Here is a 19,373-nt window from a genome sequence, read left to right on the forward strand (position 1 = left end):
AGGGGCCATCAGGAGAACTCACGGGGTTGAGACAGAGGTGGGCATAGACCCCCACCTTCCCCCCGGCTAAGGAGAGCTTCTGCCTCTGTGGCTGCATTCCTTCCCACATCCTGCTTGGGAAGAGATTCAATGATGTGAAAACATCAGCTCTCCATCTACTCATATTAGTAAGTTTCAGCGTAAAGGTTTTGTCCCTTGGGGAGGTACATACAACAATTACTAAGACATCCTCGGGATTTTGCATCCGGCTGCCTGCAGGCAAGGGTGATTGGTTTGAATCAGTTTCCTAGTATAATGTGTGAGATTGACAGATCTTGAGATTAACAAGCTTTACTTCCTTTACTTCCTCATTTGTTAATCAACAAAAGCTATGCGTTGGCCCAATTTGGGGCTCTTAGTCCTTGAGGCTGGAGTCCTTTGGCCCCGCTTGCACTCTATTCCTGGCTACTGTATCTCTTAACCCTGCACCACCCTTCTCGCTTCCCACAGCTCTTGTCGTGCAGGACACGACAACATAAATAAATCATCCTAGATTATTTTAAATATGGCTTTCCTATCCAAAACTGGTAGATTGTTACCATATCAAATTGTCAGCTGCTACTGTCAATATAAAATAATTTCTTAATTTATCTAAGATGCCATAATGATAGGTAGTTACAGTGCTTTTTGTAAAAGTTAGCATTTATCTTACACCAGCTCTCTTTTCAGATAGAGAACATACGCAATAAAAGAAAAAATGTTAGTTCATAACTCACATTTAACCAGCAGCACTAATGACTATTTAATGGAACAGCATAAGCTTGAAGTGAAATCCATTGAATTTACAGCTGATTTTATAACAGTATTTTATTAAGGTATACTTTACATAAGTGAAATCAAAAATCTTAAAATATATATAGCTCGAGCAATGTTGACAAAAGTATGCAGGTATAGACCATCATCCAGATAAAGACACAAAACATTCAACCACCCCAGAAAATTCCCTCACGCCCCTTTTCCAGATAATTTGAATGCCCCGTCCTTACACAGAGCAGTTGCATGACTCACCATAGCCTAGACTGGCCTATAATGACCTTCATATAAATAATTACGCAGTATGTTGTATCGCATTTATTTTGCTCAGCGCCAACGCTTTTGAGGTTCATCTCAGTTGCTGCATGTATCAATAGGCCATTCTTTTTTATGAGTAGTATTCCATTGTCTGACTAGATCATATTATCCATTCTCTGGTGGGTGGAAATTTGATAGTTTACAATTTTCTGCTGTTAGGAATCAAGCTGCTATGAACGTTTATTTCTCTTAGTACACCTAAGAGTGAAACTGCTGAATCACATGGTAGATGTATTTAACTTTACTAGATACAGTCAAATAGTTCCAAAGTAGTTACAACATTTTACATTCCTACCCATCATGTGCAAGTTCCTCCATGTTCTCATTAATGCTTGGTATTGACAGTTGTTTTCCAATGGTAGCCAGTTAGCCATGGCATGCATTCTGCAATTTTAGTCATTTAGTGGTATCTTGCTGTGGTTTTAATTCACATTTCTTTGATGATAAGTGAGGTTGACAGCCTTTTTATATACTTCTTGGCCTTTTGTATATTTTCCTCTGTAAAGTGTCTGTTCAAGTCTTTTGCTCCTTAACTGGCATGTCTTTTTATTACTGAGTTGCAGTTCTTTATATACAACGGGTAAGAGTCCTCTGTCAAATATATGTATTTTGAATATTTTATCCCAATTTGTGGCTTCCATTTTCACATTCTTTATAGAGGATTTTGATGAGGAAAAGCTTTTAATTTTGATGAAGTCCAATTTATCAATTTTTTTCCCTTTTTAATTAGTGCTTTTTATATCCTATTTGAAATTAGTCTCCTCCAAATTGTGAAGACTTTCTCCTGGAATTTTTATTTCACAAGTCACCTTTAGGTTAATTTTTCTGTATGGTGTTAGGTTGAAGTCAAGGACCATTTTTTTCTTTTTTTCATATTTTTCCAGTTATTTCAACACCATTTGTCAAAAAGATTATCCTATTCCTTTTAGATACATTGGAACCTTTGTCAAAAATCAATTGACCATGTATAGTTCTCTTTCCGGTTTCTCTATTCTGTCCCATTGATATATTTGTCTAAATTTATGCCAAGTTCATATTGTCTTCACTACTGAAGTTTAGTAAAAAGTCTTTAAGTCAGGTGGTGGAAGTCTTCCAACTTGGTTCTTTTTCAAAATTGTTTTGGCTATTTGAAGTCCTTTGCATTTCCACATAAAATTTGAAATCACCTTGTCAATTCCACCCAAAAAAAGCCTTCTAGGATTTTTAACTGGGATGCACCGAATCTATGTATCACTTTGGGGAAACAAATTAGGCAGTTTATTTTCTCCTGTATACAGAAGTCTGTAGGCAGGCAGTCCAAATAGATTACTCTATTGTGCTACTTGGAATCCTGGTTCTTTGTCCTTCTACTCAGCCTTCCTTGGGTTGGCTCCTCATTGACACAATGTAGTTAGTGTGTTACCTCAGCTATTCATTCTGCATTTCAGGACAAAGGCATGGGGAGAGCAAAGGACAAAAGGTGTATGGCAGCTGAGGCTCTCATTTTTAAAGCATCTTTTCTTGAAGCCTCACCAAACACTGTATACATATATCTCATTGACATGAACTGTTTTATAGGATTGTTTCTATCTGCAAAGGATTCTGGGAAAATGTAGTTTTTGAGCAGAGTCCCTAAAAATTCAAGTTCTGTTAGTGAAGAAGAAGAAGAGGAGACAGTATGTTGTGGGGTAGGCAGTTAGGTATCTGTACGTAGATTCTTCTGCAAGACTGATAATCTCTAAGCTGAGAATGCTGGAGAAGGACCAAGTTCAGCGCAGAAGTGCACAGATAATGTACTAGATGACTTCGAGCTCTGAAACACGTTATAACAGAAAGTTCAGAAATTCTAGGCCAGAAGTGTTTGATGTTCACAAAATAAAATGAAGACATGTTAATACCTTGTTTAACATCATTAAGAAAATGTCATTTCTAGGTACATAAAAGCAGAATTTGTCGCCTGAATTCAAGACTACTTCATTCCATTTCCTTCAACAGAGTAAAAAGAGTCACAGGAAAGGAAGAACAGCTAGTTAAATAACATGTATCCTACTAATGCCCTAACAGATGTGGATCTGTTCAACTGAAATAGGTCACTGTTTTTTTTACTCATTTCAAGAATGTACAGAAGATTCTGAGTAAAGAATTCATGTATATTACATGGAGTTCAAAAATGTGAAAAAAAGATGGTCCAGTCTCAGGCTGGCTAATGAGGTTTAGGTAAGTGGGAACAGAAACAATGATTCTGATGGACAGAGTCAGGGATATCTGGGGTAATGGTGATGCAAGGCAGATGGAAGAATTCAGTGACATGATCGTTCCTGGACTAAATGACTCTGAGAAATATTTTAACTTTACAGATAAAATCACCTATAAAGTTTCTATTTGCTTATTAATTTACACTTGCCAGAGAGACACTATTCTTTCATTCACCGTTCAGTGACCTTTCAAGAGATTATACTTATTATTGATTTACCTTAAAAGGATAGAAAATAAATGACTGATATGGTCCTCTACTATACTCCTATACATCAGGTTTCTCTATGAGCCACAGGTCTGATTCTGGTTGTTTCCATTCTTCTCCAAGCAGTGTGTTAAAACTGAAAAGCTTGAAGTATTCCAGACGATGGCTAAATACAAAGAAAAAAGAAGGTGGGAATTGAAATGAATTATGCATTTGTGAAACAGTTGTCCTGAAGGGCTATTCATTTTGTCACATCTGTCATAGGACAACATTCTATTTTAAGAATACCAAAGGTATGATATATTCTACATGTACAATTTTTTTCATTCTGGCTCTGAAAATATTTATCCACATCCCAAAGCACTCCCCTTTCAATTCTACAAACAGCTGCCTCCCAGCTGAGGGGAGAAATAAAAATCAACCCTCAAAATCTGACTCATTCCATCTAGGCTTAAAACATATTATACTCTTACAGATATTTTTATATTTAAATTTTGATATGGTTTATATCAGTCATTGAAACAATTGCTTTAAAGTTTCAGTTCCAGATGTTCGAGGATAGACTCCTTGGTCCTTTCTTTCCAGGAACACCATTTAACTATTATAGAGATTTCTATCGTGGCTTAATAGGAGAGAAAGGTTTGCTAACAGTGGAACTCAGCTCTCTAGGAAATAATGGGCCTTGACTCTGCCCGAGCCGATGGTATAATCACACTTTACCTGGGGTAAGCCTCCAATCACATATAAGTGAGGGGCCTGAACGCCAAGAGGTGCTAGGTGGAAAAGAACCACAGAAACAAGCCATGTTGGTGTGAGGGCCTGAGTCATTTGCATCTAGATTCCTGTCCCCCATTCTGCCCACCTGGTCAGACTGAACCACTGAGTCACAAATGTTAATCCCAGGTGACGAGGTTAAGGAACCAACAGTGACGGATAAGAGAAAGGAAAAGAGAAAGAGGCTAGTTAGAAAGAGTCAGGACTGGGGAGAAAAGCAAAAGGAAAAGGGGAAAGTGTGTCAGGCAGGATAAAGGGATAGGCTAGAAGAGATGAAGGCAAAGTAGAGTGAAGAGCATGACAGGAAGGAGAGGGCACACAGGGAGAGGAGGGACAGCACTGCCCAAGGGTAAGAAGGCAGGAAAGTCCCTCTACCATGGTACACAGCCCGTGAGGATTCTGTTAGGCTCCTCTGAACGCAGACCCAACAGACTGTCCTGGCCACACTGAGTACACTCAGAGATACAGAGCGTGAATCCCAGTTTGCCCAGGACAGCAGCCTTTCCTCCCTAGGGGGGTAGCGTTTGCTGCAGGCCATGAAGCATTCAGGAGGCTGCCCAGGAGCTATATTCTCCTTTGGTGACAGCTTCAAGTTAGGCAAGTGTCGGAGATGTGTTGGCTTACATGCCTGCTGCCCCACAGGAGCCAGTATCTCCTGTAATAAGGCCACAGGCAGAGCTTCTAGGGTCCCCGCAGGGAACACGACTGTTAAAGGGAAATCCAAAGCCATGCTGTCCCCATCGGGTATTTACAGTTTATTCAAAATGCCATCAGTCCAGATGTGGCTTAGAAACCTGGTTGACACTTTTACCCTTATGCGGTTACCAGGGGAAGAGAGCCAGAGAGTTAACTGTAGGTTGGTTACATTCTCCAGGAACAAGGGAAAGAATTTATTAACCTTTTGTTCACACCAGAAAACAGGATGCCCCTGGCCATCTAGCTCTGAAAGGGGTCATAAAAGAATTTGCAACCATACTTCCACAGCAGCTGTTGCAATATTCACTAAGCAAGACTTTTCTCACACTGCTATGGAAATATAAATGCTGTACTGATAGCGGAGAGAGAGAGAGACTAGTCTGTCCAAAGTGAGTCTGTCAAGTATGTACTGAGGACCATCAAGAAACACAGTTCCCTACGAGGTGTTTGTACACGTAGGTCTTCTTTGACTGAGGGCAGTTATCACTGCTCTACCAAGAATTAATTTCCAAAAAGCTCACAGTTGGAACATATCTTCATTGGTTTCCTACTTACAAATCAGGTTTTTGTCCTTGTTGCAGTTCATGTTGAGGTACAGGGTAAAGAGCTTCATAGCTTCTTTTATCTTTTGATCCATGAATTGCAAATGAATTGAATTTTGTCACATTTGGTGGAAAATAACTCCAAGGGAGATAAGCTCTGCCTTCCCATTTTGTCTCTCCTTTGGACACTTTGAATGATAGAGCAAGTTCTTGCTACAGAAACAATATGTGAAATACAAAAGGCAAATTCAGATTTACACTATAAACATATATATTAAACATATATTTAAACGTATATATTAAATATTATATATATCTTGTACATGATGGTAAGGATTTTTGTCTCATATGTTTATTTACTCACTTTCCACACATTTCTTCTTCCAGAGAGTAAAAGCACCAAATGTTGTCCATGACTGTCAAAATTAAAATTCCCCATCAGTGTTTGAAAGAGACAAACATTATTTTCTTCACCATCCTTCATATCTGCAATGTGTGTATTTGTAACTAAATGTCCAAATAATTAAAAGATGCAATATGAATGTTGGATAATTATAGGAAGAGCCAATGTATTCAGTTAACTTAGAAATGACACCTTTGAGTTTACCATTTTACAGACAATTATAGTCACAGGCATAAAGGTACACACGTTCAAATTGCTTTTTTATATTCGCCAAATAAGAAAATACACAAAAGACTTCAATTGGTTAGATGATGCAAAGTATGCAAAGGGGTGGGAGAATATCATGGCATTTGGAATTTATAATAAACCAATTTCAAAAACTAAAATACCTTAAGGGAAGGAAGTTGGCACCAATTTCTAGGTCTGAATCCAACAATTTTACTACAGGTTATTTCTATAAGAAAACTGTCCTGAAGCTCATAAGGAAGACAAAAAATACAAAACATCCATTGTCTACAATGAGTCAACATGCTGAAGATTTTAATTTGTGTCTACTCTCTCACCCAACTCTACCACCTAACTCTTTCACCCAACTGCCTCAACCTGTCTGCTTCTGGTGTTTTCCTGCTTTCAACCATCAATTTCGATACTGATGTCACATTTTCAAAGGCATACACAATATATCCTCAAAAGGAGACTAATACCATGTTTCCCAGAAAATAAGACTGGGTCTTATATTAATTTTTGCTCCAAAAGATGCATTAGGGCTTATGTTCAAGGGATATCATCCTGAAAAATCATGTTAGGGCTTATTTTCAGGTTAGGTCTTATTTGCGGGGAAACATGGTAAGAGAGCATAATTGAGACTAGCTAGGTCAATAAGAATCAAAGGATTTCAAGTATGTAGTTACATGTAACAAAGTTATTGTCTCTGGAAAAGACGCTATCTAAACATTTCTACATAGACAGCTTTTCAGGGAGGATTTTATTCACCAAATTATTCAAATAGCAGACAAGTATTCTTTTCCTCTACTATTTTTATTCTTATTATGCAAGCTTAAGAATATCTTAGAAGTAAAAGTTCTTGCAAATTACAACAGTATTCTTCACCTTGCTTCCCAAGAGATTAATTAACTGTTGCAGGAGTTGATTACCTAAAGCAAAATCATGATTCTTGATTATTGACCATCTTAATGTATATAAAACCAAACTACTGAAGATTTTTTTAACTTTTAGAATTTATTAATTTTGTACATAATGGTTATTGTGTAATTCCTTAAGAAAAGGGAATCTATCCTATTCATCCAATGTCAAGTCATCATTTTATGAAAACAAAGTGATATTTTCATCTAGTAAAAATAAAACTAAGGATAAAATTAAAGAATTCTAGCAGATCCAAGGTCTTTACTGTCCTGTAGACAATTTATAAATATATTTGCCTTAGCTTTCTCACCTATATGGTGAAAATAACCACACAATAGGTGAATTTTGTTTTTAACCTACGTGACAGTTTAGGAGAATTAATCATATTTTTCAATAAAAGATTTTGGCACATTACTTGAAAGGTGACAAACAAAGCTATGTGGCTATTCTTCTGAAATATACAATTGCAAATGGTTAGTTTTCCACATTACTGTTAGCAAGAAATCAAAATAAGGGAAAAGAAAATGATCTCTAAAATCTCGTTTGAATCAATTGTTTAGGACTCTCTGCTCAGCTACAAAGGGGGAAAAAGGCTACTGGATATTAGATACGGAGAGGCATTTAAAATGAATAATCACAACACAAAGAAATATTTCACTATTATATATTTTACCAATTTAAAATGTGTTATAATATATGAGAAATGGGCATAAATTTACTTTTTCACACCTACAGGACAAAAATTGTCAATCAGGTAAAGAAGTTTCCTAAGGGAATGGTTAAGTTTGAACAAAGGGAGCCCATGGTTAATACTGTAAATGAGTCTAGGAAAAGCCTTGTGTGATTTAATTTTTATCCCTGACACCAAATGCAAAATTATGATACACTCAATAAATGAATGATGAATAAATGAAGGAATACATGAACACATTATTATGGAATACATAAAATTAACGCTTAATCTAGTCATTAAAAAAAATTCTCTAAAAGAAACATTTCCACAAACTGTTCAATTTTATATTTATTTCTGAATAGCTAATACGTAACGCAAATTTATAGAGTAAATAATGAATTTGTTTTGTAATGATTTTTCATTTTGCGAAAAATTATTTTCAAATTCATTAGAAAAATCAACTACATAGTAAAATGAAAATGTCAACATAGTATTTTCAAACATTTACAATCTGTATTCTAAATATATATTTTAAATTATACATTTACTTGAAAATAATAAATTATTTTTTTAACTTTTAGAATTTATTAATTTTGTACATAACGGTTATTGTGTAATTCCTTAAGAAAAGAGAATCTAATTATCCTATTTATCCAATGTCAAGTCATCACTTTATGAAAACAAAGTGATATTTTCATCTAGTAAAAATAAAACTAAGGATAAAATTAAAGAATTCTAGCAGATCCAAATTCTTTACTGTCCTGTAGATAAGTTATAAATATATTTGCAATTAGCACTTCCCCTATTTTATTGGAATTAGTGACTTTTTACTAATTTATAACTAAAAAACAACGTGTTCAAATTACATAGTACTGTGTTGGAAAAAATTTTATACTTACGGGCAAAGTTCAACTTCCAAATACTGTTCAGTTACGTCATTCAAGAAAAATGCTTCGACAACTTTTGAAAACAGAGATATAGCATATTGAGAAATTTAATTATGCTTCAACAATAAATAATTTCTTTATTCCTTGGAATATAAAATAAATTAACTCATTGTTTTTAATTATAGCTCTTCCCCAATAGGAAAAGGGATAAAGAAAATAAACAGACATTGCCTAGAAATAAATCATCATTAACATCTTTCCCTATCAGAGGACCATAAATGAAAAAGAATAATAAAACTTTGTGCTGGTGAGGTTTTAAAGAAATCAACATTATTAAACAAACTTTGAGCCAATTACCTTCTTCTAGGAATTTATCCTAAGGAAATAATCAGACAACTGGGGAAAGAAGTAAGTATAATGCTACTCATCAAAGTGTTGCTCAAAAATTAGAAATTGTCTAAATGATTATCTCCTATTATATAGGATTATCGCCTATTACAAATAAATCTTCTATTATATAGGAAATCTAATATGTAAATTATGGAATTTACGTATTCCATGCAATAGACTATAATACAGCCATTAAAATCAAACACGGTTAAATATTTTTTGACCTGGAGCAATATCCATGATATTTGATAAGTAGTCCATAGAGCGATAACTAAATCAGCAAATCAGCAAACTTTTCAATGTAGAAATAAGTGATGCTGCAGAGAGAATAAGGGCTCAGGTCATGAAACATCTTATATAGAGATCATATTAAGAAGGGTAACATTTTCCTGGGAGGAGAAGAAGCCTGAGAAAGTTTTAAGTAGCTGAACAATGTGTTTACATTTTTATTTTAGATAGATCCCTCATGCTTCCAAGAGTGAAGGATGGACTTAAGGGCAAAAAGATTATTTAGAAGGCTCTGCCCTAGCTGAGGAAAAAGAGGATGAAGGCCTAATCTATGGCAGAGATGGTGGGAATGAAGAAGAGGTACTGAATTAGAGAAACAAGTAGGAGGTGAAATTGGTAGAACTCAGTAAATAAATCCAAACATAGATAGTGAGAGGGAAGGATAACGGGAAAATCTCACATTTCTATATTTGGTGATTTGATGTACTGAACTGCCATTGATTGAGATTGGGCAATTAGGGAAAGAAGCAGGTTTATGAGAAGAGTACTTCTTGAGATTGGTGCCTGTAGCACCTCCAGTAGATAAGTCACACTGGTGTGTACACCAGTAGGAAGCTGGTACATGCAAGCTCTGTTATCAGTAAAACACAACATATGTTTAACATATTATGCATTAAAACTGACAAAATGCATGCTATACAGATGGTATCTATAGCTATAAAAATAGATGTTAAGAGGAACTAGAAGAGTCATCAAAGGTTTCTTTGAAGAAATGGAACCTGATTTCGAGCTTGAAATGTGTGAATTAGAAGCCTGGGGAATAGAATGAGAAAAGGTACACGGGTGAGAACATTCATGGACAGTAAGACCACTGCTTTTCAGAAGTCAAGGGTTTTCCTGGAATATGATTGCCCAATTCATGAGTACCCTGAAAGCTTACAGAAAGGGTTTGAAGTTCATCTTAGGGGTAGTGATGGTTTGTCGTATAGGGAATGGCACCATAAAGAGTATTTCAGAAGGATAAGTTTGGTAGCTTAATTAGGAGAAATCAGAAGGGGATCATATAGCAAACCTGAAACAGTATAATTTCATGGCCTTTTATCTTTTAGCCTTCATTTCATATGTGAGATTACTTGTCAGTAGGTATAAAATAAAAACTACATTCCATGTTGAAGTTCATAGTGTTTCTGTAATAAGTAAAACACCCTGAAACATCCATAAAGAAGGTTTATACGGTCAAAGTGGCAATGTGAAGATACTTAAAGACAAAACAGGAATGCTAAACTCTTCTTAAAATAGGTAACAGAAGTAAAGGAAAGACATATGGCAGCAATTTCAAAATCTGGATTTGTAATTGCAATTTTTCACTGTTCTAGTTATGTAGTTGAAGTCACATAGGGAATGGTGAAAAAGTCATAATGAGAGATTGGTGAGAAATATCAGAAACTGCACGTCAGTTGCTCAGAAGCCCTCACTTCCTTAGAGCAAGATAAAATAATAGTTCTGTGAGAGGTTATTATAAAAAGATTTATGTTTGCAATAAAATACAGTACTTCCACTTACCTTCATAATCCCATAGTTCATTGAAAGGCTTTCCTGGTTCTCCAGGTGGGGCTGGCGGATCATTGAAAAATGGCGCACTAACTTCCATCATCACTCCTCCGTCACCTGGATTCAGCCTGACAAACACTGGCTCATGCTTCACTGGGAAACCATCCCAAGTGTGTTCAATTTTAAAAGCCATCTGTAGACTCTAAAGAAAAAAAAATTAAAATAAACTCCTTAACAATATTCAAATGTTTCCTTTAGTTAGAAATGAAATGAAAATAGCTATGCCAAATAGCAGGCAGGAAGTCAGCAGAGCGACGGGATCACGGTTCTGAGAGTCAAAAGGCCATTTGTATTATGGCAAATTACAGACACTGAGTTCTGCTGTAAAATAGGTAGTTGGATCCTAAAGGCTTTAAGCCTTTAAGTCTAGGTCCAAAATCATGTATTAAAACTGTAATTAAGTCCACTGCATAAATTGTTCAAGTACTGAACAACTATAGGCACTATGAGTTAATATGTCATTCTTTGTCTTGTATTGTAAAATGAGCAGGTGTCGGAATTACCTGGGGAATCAGTATCCCCAGGGAATCAAGATCGTTACAATAAAATTCAATTTGATAAAAAAAATTATATAAATCAGCAGAAATATAGCTGTTAACACCATTCTTTTGGCTAAAACCTTTTTCTTTTGGGGTTGGGATTGGGGGCTCCAACCTTTGAAAGTTAGTAGAGTTTAATATTGTCTTCCTTGGTCTCAGGATATAGATTTTCTTAGCCTTTTCAACTTTTGATATTTCAAATGTTAAATGACCTCTTACTTGGTTAATCCCTTCTCACCAATTGAAAATGGGAAAAGAATCTGCCATTATTTAAACTTTGAAATAGATGAAGTATATTTGACACAAACAGTATTTGCATTTTAAATTGTTTCTCTAAGGATTAAATGGAAGGACATAGTATTGTATTAATAAAATTACATTGTGTTGAACACTATGGATTAGGCATTTTATAAACATTATCTCATTTAATTTCACAGGAAAACTGAAAAGGAGCTATTATCATCCTCATTACAAATGAAAAATCAAACTTGTCCAAGGTCACATGGCTAGAAAATCAAGAAACTGAATCAATGTCAGCCATGTTTTCCCAGATGAAATAATTTCAGAAATCTTTAAGGAGATGAAAACCTTATTCTAGGAGTGGTGGGTTCCCCAAATTATACTAGGTCCTTATGTCTTGTTCAGAAGATAATCTTAGTTAGTGATGATATTTTCAGACTGCAATTTATCTATCTGACGTCTTTGAATGCAACTCCTTGCTTCATATGTTATTCTTACTGCAATAACATTACTAAATTTTAAATACATTTATTTCAATGACTGTGTATTGTGTACAGACTATGTGTCAAGCATTGGGAGACACATATATGCAACCTCTGTGTCAGAAGGAATCCAACATCTCTAAAAACCTTTTTCTAAAGTATGTATTTTTTCCTAATTTTCACTACATGCTAACAAATTTTAGTAGCTAACTTCTAAAAGTAAAAAGTTGTTCTCGTATTACAAAGGATAAGGTCAGCAATTTATATTGAATTAAGCTCAATGAGGAATCAGATGGTATAATTCTGATTTACGTAGAATTTAGTCCTGACTAACAAAGAATAAAATATGTTAATAACAAATTTATTTTCTTTAGTTGAAATATCAAGATTACTTTCTTCAAAAACAAATGTATAACCCTGTAGCCCAAATTTTGGTACTAGTAAGTACCTTCTTATAGCATATAGGAAGAAATAAGCATAAATCAAGATGTGAAAAATGCTCATTAAATCTGATTCTAGAGTCAATATGCTGAAAGAATATGCTGTTCACCTAACTTGGAGTTTACAATTCTTGGCAATTCTGGCAAAATATAGCTCAGCAACCACTGTGTTTTCCTGAAAATAAGACCGGGTCTTATATTAATTTTTCCTCCAAAAGACTCATTAGGGCTTATGTTCAGGGAATATCATCCTGAAAAATCATGCTAGGGCTTATTTTCCGGTTAGGTCTTATTTTCGGGGAAACACGGTAGGAAGTTTTTGCAGATTCACTCATTCTCCATACAACCATCATCGTACAAAAATGCTGTGATGCTAAGGGACCCCTATCCTATTCAGTGGGTTTCCACTAGAAAATTTTCAACTCCCAGCTCTTTCAATCATTTCTATCTCTAAATGGAATTAAACCACATCTCAGGATAGCTCCCAAAAGGGGCCTGTCACTTCCATGCACACATGGTGGGTCTCATGGTCAAAGTGAGGTATACTTTTTAGGTTTCAAATTACTTCCAAGCCTAACTGTATCTGGAAGATAAGAAGAAATAAAAGATAAAATCAGAAAATATGAGGTAGTGACACCCCAAGTCTTTCTCCTGGTTCCTTCTGCCTTTTCCCCTAAGATTTCTTTGAGCATTGTCTGAAAATTACTACAAGAAATATTGACAAGAATTCCACCATCGGGGAAGAGTGCTATGGCTGCCAATGTCCAAGGGTAGAACATACTCCTAATTTTGGCTTTAATTGCATAAAATGACTTTAGTTTCTTATCAGAACAACAAGTTTGTTAATCTACTTAAATACACTCATGTCAGTCTAAGTATGCATAATGCTTACAACTAAATTAACCTAAAATGTCAGGTCTTGCCCACTAGTTTACAAATCTAATCTAAAGACAACACGGACCCAGACAGACACAACTGGCTCTCCTTTGAACTCCCTGGGATACTTAGGACTGTCTCCTGATACTTAACTCCCATCACCTTTCAATTCCTTTGTTTGCACACATGTCCATATGAAGTAGAGACACTTAAACAGTCAGCATCCTTCACAGTCTGGGCTCGTGTGCTTCCCAACAGAAGTCCACTCCCTGTCATTCTCTATTCCTATTCACTGCTCTGTTTTGATTCATGGCACTTACACTACATGACATATTTGTTTATTGTCTCTGCTTCCCCGGCTAGAATGCCTATAAATAATAGAAACATTTATTTGTTGAGTAAATATATGTTCTAGTATCTGGATCTAAAATTTCATGATTCTAAGGTCCTGTGCAGGAGAAATCAACTGTGGTTATTGGTATCATTCTCTCTTTCAACACCATATACCAAAACAATGGCAAATAAATAAGATACATCATATCCAGAAATTTCCTTTTAATTTAGTTATCAAAGGTTTATTAGCTACTTACTTTGTTTTAGGCACCATGCCAGATGATGGGGAAATAAAGTATAAGAAAGAAGTCTAGTCAATAGTTTAGTGGTTACCAGATGGTAAAGGGGGAGGAGGGTGGTAGATGAGGGTAAAGGGGATCCAATACATGGTGATGGAAGAACTGACTCTGGGTGGTGAACACACAATGTGATATATAGATGATGTAATACAGAATTGTACACCTGAAATCTATGTAACTTTACTAACAATGGTCACCCCAATAAACTTTAATTAAAAAGAAAAGAAAGAGATAGAAAGAGAGAAATAAAGAAAGAAAATAAGTCTAGGGTCGTTGAGGATGATTCTCATGGAGCTAACCAACCAGGCAGGTCCTTATCAGTTGGTTCATTTGGCAGCCCAATGTAATCAAGTTGGAACCCTACACCAAACTAATCTTTAAATAAATTAAAGATTGAAACATAAAAATCAAACCATATAAAAACAAGAAAGAAAAAAATGGGAGGATTTTTAAAAAGATAATCTTATAATAGAACAAGCCTTTTAAAGTATAACTCCAAATCCAGAAGACATAGAAGAAAAGACTAAGATACATTTGGCTACATAAAAATAACAAAATTACAAGCAGAAGTCTGCCTATCCCCACCAAAAAACAAAAAGGAAAAGAAAAGAAAAGAAAAAATTTTTTAAAATCCCACCACTTCAAAATCAATAGATATTCTGGGAAAAATATCCACAACTCCTATTACAGATAAATAACTAATTCCTTTAATGTTTAAAGGATACCTAGAAATCCATGAAGACCAACATACCTACAGATAAACGGGAAAGATATGAAAGAAAATGCAAAATGTTCAGCCTCACAATGATAGAAATGCAAACTAAAACAACTATACATTACTGTTTTTCACTAGGATTGAATCAAACTGCAATAATGAGGACACTGAGAAACAATCACATATTGCTGTTGGGGTACAACCAGCATAGCTTCTGTCAAATGCCATCCCTCGATATCTATTAAAATTTAAAAAATGCAAATATCCTTTGACACAACAATTCTAGTTCTAGGAGTTTTATACATGCACATATCCAACACAACACAGTATAAAGTTGTCACTGCCACATTGTTTAAAATAACAAAATATTGCAAGCAACCTAAATATCCATCAGTAGAGGACTGATAAAAAATTTGTGCTGTATCATACAAAGAAATACTACATAGCTGTTAAAAAGAGTGAGGCAGCTCTCTCTATACATCTAAAGTATATTAAGTGATAAAGGCAAGCTGCAAAACGTATGCATTTATTTAATGAAAAGGAAGCCTATTTCCACCTACCCGTATGCTTGTGAATACATACGCTATGTCAGGAAGCACATACAAGAAACCAGTGGTAGCAGCAGTTTCTTTTTTGGAGGGAATCATCTGCCTGAGACAGGGAGGAAGGGAGACTTACTTTCAATTGTACCACTTTTTTTTTAACCTATTTGAATGTTATACTATGACAGACACACATTACTATTCAAAAATAAACGATGTAAAATTATTTTTTTAAAGTCCAATTTAAGGTGGGGTCTGTTAAACAATACGGTGACTACCTCTTTTCTCCTTTGTATTACATATGCTGAACATTTCTTAAAAAGTAAGAATTAATATCAGGAACATTATTGAAGGAATATATTCATTCAAAGTGATCACCATCCTATTATGCAGTTTTAATGTTGGCTGCTTAGACTTTCTGAAAAAAATATTCATTGCTAATCTGTTTTTCCCCATATGTTTTTAACCTCGATTTTTCAAATTACTCTTTCATTAAAAAAATGTCGAAAATAATTTTAAAGTATTTTCATGCTTTCCCTGTACTACAGAAAGACCTATAAAAGGAGACAGAACCTCCGGGCACTAAAAGCCTAGGAGAGGGGAAAAATATGCCACAAAGGTTAAAAGAAGGAAGTTATGGAGAAGGTGTTTTCTAAACAGAATGTTTTGCAAGGACATTTTCCAAATTCCTCTATTCACAAAATTTTCTTCAGTTTTCTAGAAACATTATTTCTTTCCAGTTTGCATCCTCCCTCCTCACTTCCCCACCCCACCCCACCCTACTCCTGCCCATTGAAGAGAGAAACAGAGAAATGAGGAAGTCAGCAGAAAGTGGGAGTAAACTGTGCCAGCAAGAGGAGGCAGCTGCAAAATAAGTTACTAGAGAAAAAGCTAACGACAAGACTGGGCAAAAGTGCAAGGAATAGAGCGTGAAGAGAGCGTAGGAAGGGAGCACAGACCCGGAAGCTCTCAGTCCACACGGCGTCCTTCCTCCTGCCAAAGTCACTGGAGCGGCTCAGCCTTAGGCTCCGCCCAGCAGCTCACACATTCTGCGGGAGGGGCTTGGAGGACTGAGGCCGACACCTGATTTTCCTAGGAAAAGAAAACTGTTAAAGGACCACCAGTGAACATCTGAAAACCTTTAATCATTCCACGTAATTGTGAGCGGTTTTCTAGAAGGAAGGGAAACTCGGCAATAGAAATACGGTGCAACAAGTTGAAAACCAACTGTAAATCATTAAGATTACAGTAGAACCTGTACAGCAATAATTCATTTACTGTAACTAAAGGCAAACAGGTTATATAAGCCAAACCTGTAAATTATATTACACTAGCTGTAAATATTACCCTAGCTGTAAATTATATTACACTACTGGGAGGCATATACATAGTAGTCAAGGATTGTGACATTGAGACCAGACTTCCTGGATTCAAATCCTTATCCAGGTACTTTCCAATTGTGATCAGCAGCAAATTCATATATATAAAATTAAACTATATAGGTTTGCGTAAAAAAAATACTGTTCAAATCATTAAAATTACACATTTCTGAAGTGGTTATCATTTTTTTTCTCGAAAGAAACAATTTATTTAGAATAAAACAAAAGCAGCTCATCTGTGAGCACACGTTTGAGTGTCAGCTACTTTTAAGCTGTGTGAGCCATAAATAGGGTTTTTCTTTATTTTTCCAGAAGTCTTATGTCCACAGCACAAAAAAAGAGGTGATTTTCCCCCCACTTAAAACACCTGCATTGGCCTCACAATAGCACATACACAACTTTAAGCTGCCATTTTAATAAAATGCACAAATACTAAACAGATTAGCTTTTTTCCATCAAGAGACCCAAGTAAACTCCACATAAGGCACAACTTCTCTTCAAAAAGATCTCTTAGAGTTTAGAATTCCATATCTTCACCGGCTGTTCACCAGATTTGCTTGTCGGGTGGGGGAAGAGAGAAGAGGAGGTTCTGGTTACAGCGATGTACCTAGCGATGTACCTAAGGGGAGAACATGATTTCAGCCAACCACAGTGAACTCTCTAGCTTAATTAATGAAGAATTTTACATGGGTGATTTAAACAACGTTGTAAAGTAAAAGTCCAAAAGTGTTCTTCGGCTGTTTAGCAATATAGTTTTGACCCTAGCTTAAATTTCCAATTTTGTATTGTTCATGATACTTTCTAAATAGTACTGGGTGCTCAATTTATTGAATAAATTGATGTTATTAAAATCTATCAATTTGCAAATTTTTCTTTATTTCAGAAATATATCTAATATAAAAACATGAAACAGTGGCTAAAGAATGGTTAAACTAACTACTTTTTCCCTCTCATTTTTCATTCCTTGTACTCAATTATACTAATAGATACATTCCACGGACAGTCACTGAATTCTTTAAATTAGTTTCTTCATCAAGTATTTATTGAGCCCTTACTGTGTTCTAGGTGCTATGATGGAGCCTGGAGACAAATTACAAAACAATATGATACAGACTGCAGGAAGAAGCATGAAATAAGTACTAAGGAAGCACCTTAACCTGGGGGAAGTGGAAAGAAAACATAAGGGAGGTTTCAAAATTGAGAAACACCAGATGGGATGATTTAAGGATAAGGGGAATCATAACAATTTTGTTTCTTAAAGATAAAAATTATTTTCAAAATACTCCATTGAAATTTAAAAATTCAACCAATAAAATCTTGTAACCAAAAAATAACAAAAAACACAAACTCCAAAATTATAATTTGTATTGAACTTGACCACATAACCTAAAAATTCCAATTTCAGATGTTTAATTTATGCAATGCAAAAAACCACTCATCATTTATATCTAGGAGGTGTTCTTTGCTTTCACCTACATTAATATATCTTATTCAACTTTTAGTGTAAATATAGTTAACTTTATAACTACTTGTTTGATGCCAAGTTGAACCACAATATAACAATATACAAGGTTCAAATGTAGGAGCAGTTACAGGCAAGTCCTTGGGGGAATCAGTGACAGGTTCATGAAGAAAGTCATATACTGACCTTCAAAAAAGAGTTGAAGCTTGCACACTTAATTTTTTCTTCCAACAAGTTTTTGTGTTAACTTCATTGCCATTAAAAAACAAATCAAGTTCAATTTTCACTCTCAAAACTAAATTAAACTTTTTAATGGTTCTTAAATATACCTTCATATTTAACAGCCAGTCTTTAGTGGAAGGGACCATCTCATTCTCTTACCGTGTTTCCTGAAAAATAAGACCTAGCCGGACAATCAGCTCTAATGCGTCTTTTGGAGTAAAAATTAATATAATTTTTATTAATATTATATTAATATTAATATTATATATTAATAATATTAATATAATTAATTGTAAAGTTTTACCTATTTTTTCCATTAATTGTAAAGTTTTACCTATTTTTTTCTTGCAAAATAAATTTAACTTTTGTCGTTCTTTCTTTTTGAGGAAGCAAATTTATCTCTAAAGAAATAACTGCTGAATTTACAGGACCTTTGGAGAACTTCTAACTACATGCCTTTTTGCCACACAGTTAAATATTCAAACAACTGCTGTCCCCTTTCTCCAAAGACCCACGAAGGACAGGACCGTACTTAGCTTCTGGAGATTACCAAATCCATACTCAGAAATCGTCCAGAGGGTCAGCCTTGCGGTGAACTCTGAAGACGCCAGTCCGGGTTTAGCTCCCAGCAGCACAAGCCGACATCCTTTCCACCCACCCTCTTTGGCCAGCGGGTTCTCCCAGTCCAGAAGTGCTAGGGATCAAATATACTGGGGAAGTTTAAAACACGTATTTCATGACCTACCTAGGTTTACAGTTTGGGGGTTTTCTTAGGGGAAAAAAAAAATGCTGGGCCCCGCCACCTGAAGACACGGGTCGGACAGATTTCCCGCCGCCACTCTGGTGGCTCAGCTGGTTGTCATCCACGTTCCCACAGCTCCGCTCAACGCTTGACAGATAGCCAGTAGCGTACGAGGACTCCAGGAAGCGTGGTGACGTAAGAGCCG

At 35.5% G+C, this 19,373-nt stretch overlaps 1 protein-coding gene across 6 annotated transcripts; it reads right to left on the bottom strand.

The window, feature by feature from the left end:
* Positions 1 to 828: 828 nt before the first annotated feature.
* On the bottom strand, positions 829 to 19,311 carry C15H4orf33 (chromosome 15 C4orf33 homolog). 6 transcript variants are annotated; one of them, XM_074338523.2, is made up of 9 exons: positions 19,172 to 19,311; positions 16,323 to 16,455; positions 15,382 to 15,472; positions 10,850 to 11,039; positions 8,681 to 8,741; positions 5,927 to 5,978; positions 5,576 to 5,775; positions 3,563 to 3,716; positions 2,319 to 2,902 (listed from the first exon to the last, which is right to left on the bottom strand). In XM_074338523.2, exons 3-8 carry the CDS (start codon positions 15,466 to 15,468, stop codon positions 3,611 to 3,613), a joined length of 696 nt encoding a protein of 231 aa, XP_074194624.2. In that variant the 5' UTR covers positions 15,469 to 15,472; positions 16,323 to 16,455; positions 19,172 to 19,311; the 3' UTR covers positions 2,319 to 2,902; positions 3,563 to 3,610. The 6 variants fall into 6 exon arrangements, with proteins under 6 accessions (XP_074194626.2, XP_074194624.2, XP_088648738.1 ...); XM_088792612.1 differs by lacking the exon at positions 15,382 to 15,472 and adding an exon at positions 17,181 to 17,349 and having other exon boundaries at positions 19,172 to 19,309; XM_074338525.2 differs by lacking the exon at positions 15,382 to 15,472 and having other exon boundaries at positions 829 to 2,902.
* Between the last annotated feature and the right edge of the window lie 62 nt (positions 19,312 to 19,373).

This window comes from Rhinolophus sinicus, chromosome 15 (genome assembly GCF_057876585.1).
Source record: "Rhinolophus sinicus isolate RSI-liver-muscle chromosome 15, RSI-T2T, whole genome shotgun sequence".
In the NCBI taxonomy this organism is placed as follows: domain Eukaryota; kingdom Metazoa; phylum Chordata; class Mammalia; order Chiroptera; family Rhinolophidae; genus Rhinolophus; species Rhinolophus sinicus.